Below are 12,594 nucleotides of genomic sequence, written 5' to 3' on the forward strand. Positions count from 1 at the left end.
ATGCTCTCAAAATCGACTTTTGAATACACAGTCCCAGAACAAAATACGTTATAAATTGAAAACAAAAAATAGTGGTAATATGGTGAAAATGAACTTGGTCCAAGATAACAACAGAAAGAAAGAAATAAGAGGGACATTTTTGGTGTTTGAGACCTCTAGGCCTTCATGTTCATAGCAACAACAAGCTAACTTTTACTTCGCTCTTCAAACCGCCAGTAGGGAGGTCCCATCTAGCATAGCAGCTGGGAGCTATTTGACCACGTGACGCGAGAGATGTTAGAGCAGCAGCCATCATTTCACCTAATTCATGTCCAGCCTAAAATGGTATGAGGCGAAAGGCTACAAGCAAGGAGAGAGACGGGTCCGGGACAACCGCGATGGAGTAGGTCAAGAAGCGAAGCCTCACCTATAGCCTCATCATCATCTGCTGTTTCGCCGCCTAACAAGTTTACAAGGTGTGTTTGATATGATCTCTTTATATCCCTCTCTCCTTCCCCCCCTGTACGTTTCGGTTTTGATAGGTGAAGTGTTTGTTTCGGCTTCGCAATGTTCCTCCTCGTCACATTAGCTACTACATGACATGTTTTATGTCGCTACAAACAAAAACAAAAGACTCGTCTCTCTTCCCAGACGTCGCGTTATTAGAAGGAGTTCGATCCACAAAGAGTTGAGTTTGTTTCATTGTAGCCGCGCCTGCTTGTTGCTAAATCGGCGTGTGCTGCTTCATCTTGTTGTGTAACAAACTAGTCAAACACGATCGCGTTTCGGGAGAAATAGGAACAATGTTACAAATCAACAATATTGGCGCGCCGCTCGAAGGGGTCGCGCCGTGGACCCCCAGAGAGAGCACATGCATGCTTGGCCCACTACTCTTTAAAAGATTAGCCTGCTCTTGCCTTAGCTAGCATGACAAGCTAAGCTAAATGAGTATCAAGGCCTACATAGCCTACCTATAGATATCACGAAGAAACAACTAACCACTGTCAACAAAGCTCTAACTGTTGATTATTTGATAAGTAACTAATCCCGCCTGGCCAGTGGCCACATTCAATAACGTTATCATTTTAATATCTCCATAGGGGGAGCCATAGCGTGGTAATAACGCAGACCATAGTCTGATCACACACACACCGATGTTTCCACACAAGGCTTTGTATCGTAGCCTACAATAGATGACTGTGTGTCTCTTGTCATTGTAAACCTTGAGCTTGATCAGCTCAGCGGGGCACAGAAACAGGCTGGGGCCTAAGTTCAGGTGGGCCCAGTCTAAATTGAGCCTTACAAAAGAGACAAGTGTTTCCTTGGCTCAGCAAATCCAGGGAGCCTACCCCCATGCATTTTAATCAGCTCCCAAGCCAGGGGCCCAAGAACCCCCCCAACCAACCAACCAACCAGGCCAGGCTCGGATCCCAGCCCAAATATACCCCCACCACAAGCTGTGTTCCCCACCTTTTTTACACCGCTAATGGAGATGTTTGTTTTGAAGGCCAAGGTAAATGTGGGGGAGACCTTAATTGCTCGATTAATTTTGATTTACTTCTAAACATGTTGTTGTGTGGTACGGAGAAGGGACAGTAAACCCCCTCAATGCACAATGAGTGTGCAAATTAACACGTTTCACTCTCCCTGAAGGCCGGGCAGACATTGAAAAGGGAGATTGTTTACATGCAGATGCTGGCCAGTGGCCACCCGCTGTTGCTTTTTCTTCCCCCCTGTTTTCCTATCACTATAGAGACATGACCCATTTAAATGGTTGTTTACTTGCATTAGAAAAAGAGCCCAAGCACTTCTCAATGAACTCTTGTCTACAATTCAATTAGAGTGGCCTTTCCCCAAGCAGCCCAGTTTTCCACAGAACACAATGGCCTATATGGCCTTGGGGGCAACGCGGGCAGAAATACGCAGAGCAAACAGCAACAGTTGTCACACACCTGCACTCACAAAATATCACATTCTGTCTGTGGGATAATGATCCTTAAATCTCTGTGTGGTATTGCTCGACTACTGACTTAAACTAGGCCCAGAGGCAAGCGCAGATATGGTAACTTTTTTTTTTTTACTCAAACAGAGAAGGTACAGAATTAGCTGTGTGCTGTTCCACAACAGTTTATTTTATTTTTTTAAGTGTGTTTATTAATTTTTTAGTTATCAGAGGGGCAAACAGTCAGTGAAGAATGCGATAACAAATAATATGCCCTCCGTCCCCAGTCACCCACAACACAACACACACAATCTCCACAAAAATAATAACAGCAAAACATAAAACCAAACACACAAACAAAAACAAACCCACAGAGCACCTACAGTAGGCGGAAGGTTAACACTGTAAAAAAAAAAAAAAGTACAGCAGGGGTATGCAGACACAATAAATAGATCCACAACCGTTAATTTAATGATGCTGTGGAACATGGGCTCCTCAGTAATGGAACTGTAAATGACCCTGTCAGAGTTCAGGTCTTTGATCTGGATGTGAAAAAGAGAAGATCTAGTTAAAGCAGAGTTACACCATCAAGACTTTTATTGTCAAGACTCTCTGCGTTCCTGAGCGCTGCCTGCCTGCTCGGAAAGTGCTGTGGTCCGGCAACGAACAAGAGACAGCAGAGTGTGTTTTTGATATTTTTAAGCCAGACGTTTTATTACTGCTTTTCCTGTTAGCCTCCCGACTAGACGACCATATAATAGGAAATGGCTGGAGTTTTTCCCCCTCTTATTTCCTATTTTGGGAGATTGCGGGCATATTTCAGTTTCAGAGGAGCTGTGTGAAGAAGGGAGTGAAGTGTCGGCCCACTGAGAAGCCGGCGATCTGCTGTGTGACTCTGCTTTTCCCATTCGCTTGCTTTATGTGAAGCCACAGCTATTATACAATTAGCGGCATACAGCCATGTTGGTCTGTGATATACAATGAAAGACTTTTTATGTTTAAATCAATGTTTAAATTATAATGTCACAGAGAGGCCTATCTCTGGTTGGTATCATTGTATCCTCCCTGAACCTTAGCCTTCTTTGCCATACTTTTTCAGATTTCTCTGATTATTGCGACCAAGTTTGGGTTTCAGCTTTCCATAAAGATTGCACAGGGCTTTAGGTTCAGTGTTTGTGCTAAACGTGCCCGGGTAGTAGCATAATGCTAAACGAGGTACTTAACGAGAGGAACACATAATAATTCCATCAGTGTTTACCAATTACGCGTGGAGAACTTCATAAGCTACATGCACTTGAGTTTTTAAGGAGCTACGGTATGTAGGAAGAAACTGATGTAAAACATGAGAATCAAGACCACATGTGCTGTTCTTTACGGATGGCACTTTATGCATGTACGGTAGATATTAGCTTACTGTCTCTGTCTCTCAGTTCCCAGATAGGCTAATCGTGCATTCCTTTATAACTGGGAACTGGTAATCTTACGACTTCAAAGGTCATGATGAGCTGGGACGGTGACGTCACCAGAGCTGGTATTTCCCATTCAACTCGTAGGAGCCTCAGCAGCCCCGACCTCAAAAATCCAAGATGGCTGCGCCGCGCAACAACAGTAGTTATAATCGTAGTAATGTTGTTTAGCACTTCTGTTTTGTTTGTGTTTCGTTAAATCAGCTGTACACACAGCACTGCCTAACTTCTATCTGTGTGGACATGAGGCTGCAGTATTTGTATGTGCAAAATGGCCTCGCCTGCGCTATTGGCGTGCGCAGCGCAAAATGGCTCAGCTTTGCATCAATGATGATGTCACTCACTCACTGATGACATCACAATGATGTCACCTGGCCAGTCTATTGGACAAATGTGCTGATGACTGCTGACTGACAGAAACTTGTTGGTCTTGTCTTTCTTGGTTGCTTGAAATGGCAGCAGAGATAAAGGTGGCACACTATCCTCTGGGTGCTGCAGCCACAAAGCTTGAGAGTCCTCTCAGAGAGCTCTTAGCTCCTAGCTTACTTTAGGAAAGTTCTCCCGAGTAGCGAGGAACGCGGACACAAACCTTTAGTGAGGAGGTGTGGATGACCCCGTTGCTAAGGTGTGACGCTGTCTTTTGGACGCTGTCATTGGTCGATCAAGACAAATCAACAAGCCTCTTTTTGTCGTTCAGAATGCACTCAACAACGCAGGGTTTTCTTTTATACTATCAAAAAAATAAATGCTATAATGCAGAGCTGATTGCACAAAATCTGGGAAACCATATAAACGGTACTTTTTGAATACTCGCATCCTCAGGTTGACACCGTATGCCTTGTATTTGGGTGAATGCAGTAAGGATATTATATCTACTAGTACTCATTTGATGTTCTTAGTGGTATTGGTATAAATTATAGACAGTTGGACTTCATTGTTTCTCCTATATGCATTCAGCAGTTAGTTGTGCACCACCGCTGCTATAGAGGTTTTCTTTTAGAAACCAACCTTATATTACAGACGCTTCATATCCAGTCAATTCACACACGTGAGTAAAGCGCATACCGGTAAACAAGAAACTTTGTGCCTCATCGCTTACCTGATAGTGATAATGTCAGCACAATGCATATGTGTGTAGGAAGTATGGGGGACAGGGGAATATTAAAAGTTGGTTAAAATGTCCCCCTCAAAAAATAAAGCACTCAATTCTGTTATTTACCCCCCACATTGGAAAACTAACCACTGGACTGTTCTTTTGAAAAGCCGTTCTTTTGAAAAGGTTGTTTCTTTTGAAAAGGTTGTTTCTTTTGAAAAGGTTGTTTCTTTTGGATGGGCCATTGTATGTTGAATTAAAACGGGGGGAAATAATGACTAGGCACCAGGCAGGACAGGACTAGGCACCAGGCAGGACAGGACTAGGCACCAGGCAGGGCACGCTTGACGCTTTGCAAGCAAAAGAAAATTGTGCTTCACCACCGCTGCTACAACTCCATTCTAGGGGAAACACTTGTGTTTTTTCCCCTCACAACATGAGGCTGTGAAGGAGGTGTGATTGTTAAGTGTGATTTTTCTACTGTGTTGCAGCATATTAGACCTAAATGATCACTGCTACACTGTTTGCCTGTTGCTAAATATCTTAACATTGTGATCACTTTCATAATCAAGAATAATAGCATTAATGCTGCATAATGCATCTTTTCTGCATCTTTCAGGCATTTTCTGCTCACCCTAGAAACCCCTGAGTTCCTAAAAGTACTCTTCTCTAATAGCTCAAATGCTTTGTGAATAGCTTTTATCTTCACTAGGTGTAGAAAAAGGCCCTCTCTCATACCAACTGATGAGACCATACACATTGGAACCCCCACGGTCCGGATTCGAACCAGGGACCTAATGAGCTGATGGGAGCACATCATCATCTGTGTCACTCAACTGTGAGGTCATCAGTGATGTCACTGCAACTGTGAGGTCATCAGTGATGTCACTGCAACTATGAGGTCACCGATGATGTCACTGCAACTGTGAGGTCATCGATGATGTCACTGCAACTGTGAGGTCATCGATGATGTCATAAGTGATGTCATAAGTGCAGTTGTGATGTCATTAGTGATGTCATACATGCCAGGATATACAGTAAATAAGCGATGTTTCAGGCTGTGTTGTTCGACTGCTGAGTACTTTTATAGCTTTACCTCAAAGACCTCTCTGTGATTCTGATCGCTCGCCTGCGGCCGGTTCCAATTCAAATAATCCGGCGCATAATAAGTGGAAGCTACAACTTCCTTACACTAGAGGATTTAGTCTTTTTTCCATCCCAAGACCTTTCTTGCCCCTCAGGATTGAGTCTTTTTAAGGGGAAATTCTCTTGAGCATCACTCTTGAGTTTTCTTAGAATATTTACCACAAGGAGCAGATCTGAGTTTTCTTAGAATATTTATCACAAGGAGCAGCTCTGAGTTTTCTTAGAATATTTACCAAGGAGCAGTAGCTCTTAGCACTAAGAGGCTTTGTGGAGACAGCCCCTGATCTGCCGTGACTGAGACGTGCACAGGTGAGTTACGTTGGGGATGCTTGTGGGTCTTTACCAGGTCAGGTGTATATACCAGGTGTATATACCAGTAAGAAGTCTCTGGGAAATAAGGCCATGGCCAGCAGATTATGTAATGAAACTGTTATCAGTTGAACATGATGCATGTAGGTATAGATTTCTGATTTCCTTAGGCAGCGAGACACTGCCTCCAGCATCATGTGACGTGGCAGCGAGACACTGCCTCCAGCATCATGTGACGTGGCAGCGAGACACTGCCTCCAGCATCATGTGACGTGATGACAGCAGGTGCACCACTCTGCCCCGATCAGAGGGAGTGATACAGAGGAGTACTGCTGTTCCTGATCTTTGGCTATCTGACATTTTGTAAGAGCTACTGCTGAATTTCCTGCTTTAAAAGGAAGTTTATTAGTTTATTATTGTTCTCATGCCCAGGGGCCACGTGGGCTTACAGACACCAGGGCTGCTGTACCCCACTCAGGATTCTGTCAGTCCAATTGGATTTGGCTGTTCAGTATGAATATTCAACTTTTTTTTTTTTTTTTTTTTATGGCAATCAGAAAATCCACTGGCATGAGCTTGTTTGGTTTGTTTAATTAATTGGGACTTGGTTTTATGGTATTAATAGGCTGATACTTACAACAAAATAGGGTATATATCACAATCTATTGGGAGAAACCAAGCAATTCTATTTTGCAAAGTCAAGACATTCAGCAGCACCCCCATATAGCCAGAATGGAATGATCCTTGTTTCATAACCACATTTTGCGACTATTCGACTGAGATTGGCAGTCGAATCAGGGCTCCTTCGAACCACTCGTCGACTATTTGGAATCACAACTACAAGAAACTACAATCATAAACAAGACATACAGGCGCAATAATATCATGAGGGAAAGAACAGAATTATGATACATCTCCATACATGTCAACAATGCCAAATTCCTATGAGCAAGCTCAACTGCACACGCTCAAGAGTGGCTTGCTAAGCTTGCTCGAGTGAATCACTGATGACATCACAATTGCTCAAGTGACATCACCGACGACATCACAATTGCTTAGGTGACATGACTGACGCCACATTAACATGCTTGCGTCTCTTCTGTGTTCATCTCTCCAGGTGGGCTTGCCTCTAACCTCTGACCCCTGGGCTCACCTGTCTGTTAGCAGCAGTGACACAGGAACACAGTGGCGGAGGGCTCCTGAAGCTGATCTGCTCCCCCCGATTTTCTTTGATTTGAGGAGGGGGGAGGAGGAGGAGGAGGAAGAGGGGTGCTATCAGAATCACCCAGAGCATGGGGCAGAAGGTCCCAGGTGGCATCAAAACCATTGACATGCGGGACCCCGCCTTCAGTCCCCTGAAGCTGGAGCTCCAGGCCCTGGATCGCACCAAGCCCTCTCGGCTGGACCTGCTGCTGGACATGCCGCCCGCCGGCCCCGACGTCCAGGTGCAGCACTCCTGGAACAACGACGACCGCTCGCTCAACATCTTCGTCAAGGACGACAACAAGCTGGTGTTCCACCGGCACCCGGTGGCGCAGAGCACGGACGCCATCCGCGGCCGGGTGGGCTACACGCGGGGGCTGCACGTGTGGGAGGTCAGCTGGGCCATGCGCCAGAGGGGCACGCACGCCGTGGTCGGCGTGGCCACGGGCGACGCGCCGCTGCACTCGGTGGGCTACACGGCCCTGGTGGGCAACAACAGCGAGTCCTGGGGCTGGGACCTGTGCCGGAGTAAACTCTACCACGACGGCAAGAACCACGCGGGCAGAACCTACCCCGCCTTCCTGGAGCCCGACGACACCTTCATCATACCGGACTCGCTCTTAGTCGTCCTGGACATGGACGAGGGGACGTTGGGTTACATAGTGGACGGACATTATCTAGGGGTGGCGTTCAGAGGACTTAAGGGCAGGAAGGTGTACCCCGTAGTGAGCGCCGTGTGGGGACACTGTGAAATACGAATCCGGTACATAAATGGACTCGATCGTAAGTACAAGCAAGCTTTTCTTCTTCATGACATTTTACTCTCTGATGATGATGATGTGTACAACTGTTTACAGAGCCCAATGGCAGTGTTTATTGATGCAATGAACAACGTTGTAAAAGGTCAAAGGTCGGTCCTGTCAAAGCAGACTCGTTACTGCCTGCGGGGGCAGACGAGGTTACTGCAGGGCAGCACTGGTTTTCTACTGTAACTCGGCTTCAGCCGCACAAGGCCCACTTGCTTAACTCTTATCTAAAGCAGCCTGGGACATCTGATCACCTGACGTCATTTGTCTCTTTGCCTTGTAGCCCGGACTAACAGGAAATTAATAATTAAAACAGTTAATCATATATCATTTCTCATATGGGGCTGATTCCACTGTTCTGTTTGCAATTTTTTAAGAAGTTAACAAAGAGGAAAGAAGTTTCCTTTTCAATGTAAACTGCTGTCATTGCGTCTGATAATTAGGCCGTCCAGACTATCAGTCTTTATGACTTTGAAGCGTGCAGTGGTCCTTTGTGGTCATGAAAACAAGCTGTTTATACCAGACAAGTGTCAAATTACCCCCGAATGATCCCATTGGACTGACCCCTGTGATGCCTGCGTGAAATGGGTCATGAGCTTTCCAATGACAATTCATCAAAACATGTTGTTTTCATGGTTATTATGTTCAGTTTGCTGGAATCTCGCAAACCTAGATGTTATGAAAAGCAGTTACAGACATTTACAGATGGTTGATAATATGCCTTAACACCATTTCCAATTAGATTTGACACGTTTCTGTTTTCATGTAGAGCAGGGGGAAAGTGGCTGTCCTCAATGATCATGCTTTTTTAGGTGGCTTAGAAAAAACTATTTGGTTCACGCAGGAATCGGATGATGTTGTACAACAACAGCCTAACAGTTAGGCCAGCCGCCACAAACTGATTTCACCAAGTAACAGAAACAAACTGTTAACTGGGTGAAATCAGACGGTGCTAGCCTAGCTAGGCCAGCCGCCACAAGTGCCCTCGTGGAGGTTTTGGCTCTATCCTGCAAATGAGTCAGACTCAACTATGTGTTGCCATAGCCGGTGCCCAAATGATCTGATGATGATGAGTAACCTTCCTATAATGAACACAGAAAATAAGCTGGCTCTTTCCTCTCTCTCTCTCTCTCTCTCTCTCTCTCTCCCTGTCTTGTCTCCTCCCAGCGGAGCCCCTCCCTCTGATGGACCTGTGCCGGCGTTCAGTGCGCGTGGCTCTAGGAAGGGACCGCCTGAGCGAAATCCACGGACTGCCCCTGCCCGCCTCTCTCAAGAACTACCTGCTCTACCAATGACGGGGTCGATGGTCACATGCACACCGAGCACACCCTCCTCTCTTTCTCTTTCTCTCTCTCTCTCTTACTTCTCTGGGATCCTACTTGGGTTGAACCCGTTTGGCAACATTGTTCAAGCCTCTCTCTGCCCTGACTCGGCCTCACGAAGGGTGTTCCAACAAGCCTCGATCGACAGTCATGTTCTTTGAAGTTTTGAATTACGCTTCACTGTCAGTGGCTTGGGACTCCTTCTGGGTTTTCTAATCCTGTTTTTATGACTTTTTCTCAGTTGTATTCTGTATAACTTTTAAATCAGGAATCACTGAACACTATGCACATGCTGGTCCCAGACGACGATGTCCCCCTGACAAGTCACCATTTTGGTGCACCTCCTCCTCCAGGTTTATATGGCGACGTGTGGGGAGAAGTGGTCGGTACCTCTGCTGTGACCTCCACCTTCTCCACGGTGGTCGTTAATTCTCTTTTCCACTCGGGGTTTAAAATGGAAAAACGCCGTGCTGTGTCGAAGCGTAATCTAGCTTTGAGGCGGGGAGGTGCAGTTGTGCACTTTTAGTGTCTGACCAAAAGGTGGCAGCATGTACACACGTTCTCACACGTTCCACAATCGATATGATGAAATCCTAGTTGCTTTTAGAAATGAATTGTGATTTTTTTTTTTTTATGGACCATAAATAAAAGTTGCTGCTCTCACAACACAACACAAAGGAGATGCTGACCGCTCCACTGTGAGTTTATAGTGCAGTGTTGAGGAACGCACTGTGAGGTAGCTGAAGAGCAGCTCCAACCTCCACCTCGCTGCACTATCAGGTTTCTCTGCAATACGGAAAGTGCCTGTTTGTTTTACCATCAGGGCATCAGATAGGAACCTCATAACCAGGATTTTTTTTTTTTTTATCAGGATAAAGTCACTGTGATCGTTTTGTAGCATGCATCTTCTGCAGGAGATTTTTCTCGATACAATCACAATGTCTCTTATTTATCTTTTCCTCACTCCCCGTTTTTCGTAGTGCAGGTGTTTGTCAGCCACGTGCCATTAAAACATCAGCTGATCGCTGTTCCCACAGATGTGGAAACCGAGCGGTGAAATCGGCGGGCGCCGTGGTCGGCCGGAGCGAGGACCCGCAGACTTTTGGGACCTCGCCGGCACACGGCGGAGAGTCACTGTCGTAGCGTTTGTGTTTTAGGACTTGTAAAAGGGAAGGAAGGGTTCGGGGAGCCACGATTATGAAAGTGAATGGCGAGGTGCCTTTTTAAATCAGTAATCTTTTAGATTTAAGGCATTAATAATGACGGAACAAGACAATCCACGAAGTGCTGCACAAATGTGACGCAGAGAGGGTCAATTTGCCAACACGTTGTCAAAATGCCATAATTATACCGGTAGACATCTAGTATTTTAAATTCTACAATGTGGTCCTTGTTGAGCAGTCTGCTGAAAGTGGATAAACTGTGCCACACCTGACTTTTCCTTCTTGCTTGCAACTTGTCATTTTATTTGTATTCCCTGTTGTAGATTTGTTTGTAAGTATTAAAGTTTATTTCAAATTATTTGTAGTGTCTTGTGCGTTGTTGAGGTGACCTGCTGTGAAAGGCTAGTTTATCAAATATTAGCTAGTTTTAAAAGGAAAGATATTCCATATGACTCCCCCAAACAGGCTCCCTCATATTGATAGACGACACACATTCCAATGATTATAAAACTATGCCAATGAAAGGAAACGCGTTGCAACTTCAGAAATATATTAAACTTGTTTTTAAGCTTATTTATTTCTTTGTCAGATCACACAAAGTGAGTTGCAGTTGGTGAATGTCAAAGCAGGCAGATTGATACTGAGACAATATGGAGGCCATGGTGGCCACTACGCTCTGTGCACTTGATGACTTCTTTAACTGCACTAAGCAAGCGCATGTAAAATGTTACTTGATTACTGAAACGATGTACTGAAGATAGTGGAGGGGTGAACCCCTGTATTCCTGTTGCATCACTCCCCAACTACTGTGGCAGTTTCACAATAGACCCTTTTCACAAGGGCCATTTTGTGTCAAAAAGGCAGAATAAACGGGTGAAAGCAAAAACACTGAGGGTTTCCAAATTCCAATCATGGAAGTTGGAAACCCTCATTAGTGTTTTGCTTGCACCTGTGTTTATTCTGCCTTTTTGACACAAAATGGCCCCCGTGAGAAGGGTCTATACAGAAACTAATGCAAACCACAATGTACAATTTGCAATTTATATAAGCCGAATGATTAGATAGGTTTGGTTCATTTGAACATTCTCTCTCTCTCTCTCTCTCACACACACACACACACACACACACATACATGAATGTAGGCCAGGGGTGTTAAAGTGTGTGTGTGTGTGAGTGTCTTGCTCGGATCACACCCATTTTCGAACTCTGCCTTCATTTTGATGTCAGCTACATATCTGTAAAGTTTGCAGACTGCATCTTGCTACTGATGCTACTGCAATCACAAAATCTGTCCACAGGCATATAAACACCTGGCAGTGGCCTACTAAAAACCACTTATACGGTAGTTCCCGTTACAATAGGTCTCTCCAGGACCACATCTGGCCATGATATGATTTGATTTGATTTGGATATGAAGACAGCAAAATCCAAGGGATATACATGTGAAAGTGCAGGCACTTATTTACAACATGGTCCATTCAACTATGCATTCAACATACAATACAATGGAACAGGATAGAACAATCAAGAAAAAATAAACCTTGGGGTACACTCAGTAAAATATATAAATTAGCTAACAATAGGAGAGACTACATTCTACTCGAGCTTATTTAGCAGGTGTTTTTTCAGCAGATGTTTAAAACGGACCTCATTTCTCTAGGAATCTTGTTCCACTCTTCACTTCCTGTGTAAAGGAAAGTGCTTCCTCCTACCTCGCTTCCCAGATGAGGTCGTTTTAAATCTGCTACACTAGCTCTCGTGTTCCGGTCATGCGTGTCCCGACCATGGTGAGTTTCAGCTGTTGAACTCTACTTTCAACGGGGAGCCAATTTAACTCTTTAAAATGGGTTGGGCTGATATGTGTTCTAGGATTAAGGATCAGAATAACCCTCATTAGTTTGTTTTGAGCTTTTTGAAGCTTGTCCTTTAATCCTTTAGTTAGACCACTAAACCAGGATATGCAGGTGTAGTCAACATGAGACGGACACACCAGGTGAAAACAACAAACAAGGAAATACACAAGCAACAGAAGTAACGAGGGGAATAAAATAATGTACCACTGATGCAGAGAATTTCTGCTCTGCCAGTCCACTAGGTAGAGCTAAAGAGCTGTCCTGTGCTCCAGTTCAGTGTTACAGAATCTGTACACATCTTTGGTCACCAGG

At 44.8% G+C, this 12,594-nt stretch overlaps 1 protein-coding gene across 1 annotated transcript; it reads left to right on the plus strand.

Annotated features, from left to right (window-relative positions):
• Positions 1 to 331: 331 nt before the first annotated feature.
• On the plus strand, positions 332 to 10,741 carry spsb1 (splA/ryanodine receptor domain and SOCS box containing 1). Its single transcript, XM_083638632.1, has 3 exons — positions 332 to 455; positions 7,053 to 7,921; positions 9,112 to 10,741. Exons 2-3 carry the CDS (start codon positions 7,228 to 7,230, stop codon positions 9,237 to 9,239), a joined length of 822 nt encoding a protein of 273 aa, XP_083494758.1. The 5' UTR covers positions 332 to 455; positions 7,053 to 7,227; the 3' UTR covers positions 9,240 to 10,741.
• Positions 10,742 to 12,594: the final 1,853 nt, after the last annotated feature.

The sequence above is a fragment of the Poromitra crassiceps genome (assembly GCF_964638095.1).
Source record: "Poromitra crassiceps genome assembly, chromosome: 6".
NCBI classification, from domain to species: Eukaryota; Metazoa; Chordata; class Actinopteri; order Beryciformes; family Melamphaidae; genus Poromitra; species Poromitra crassiceps.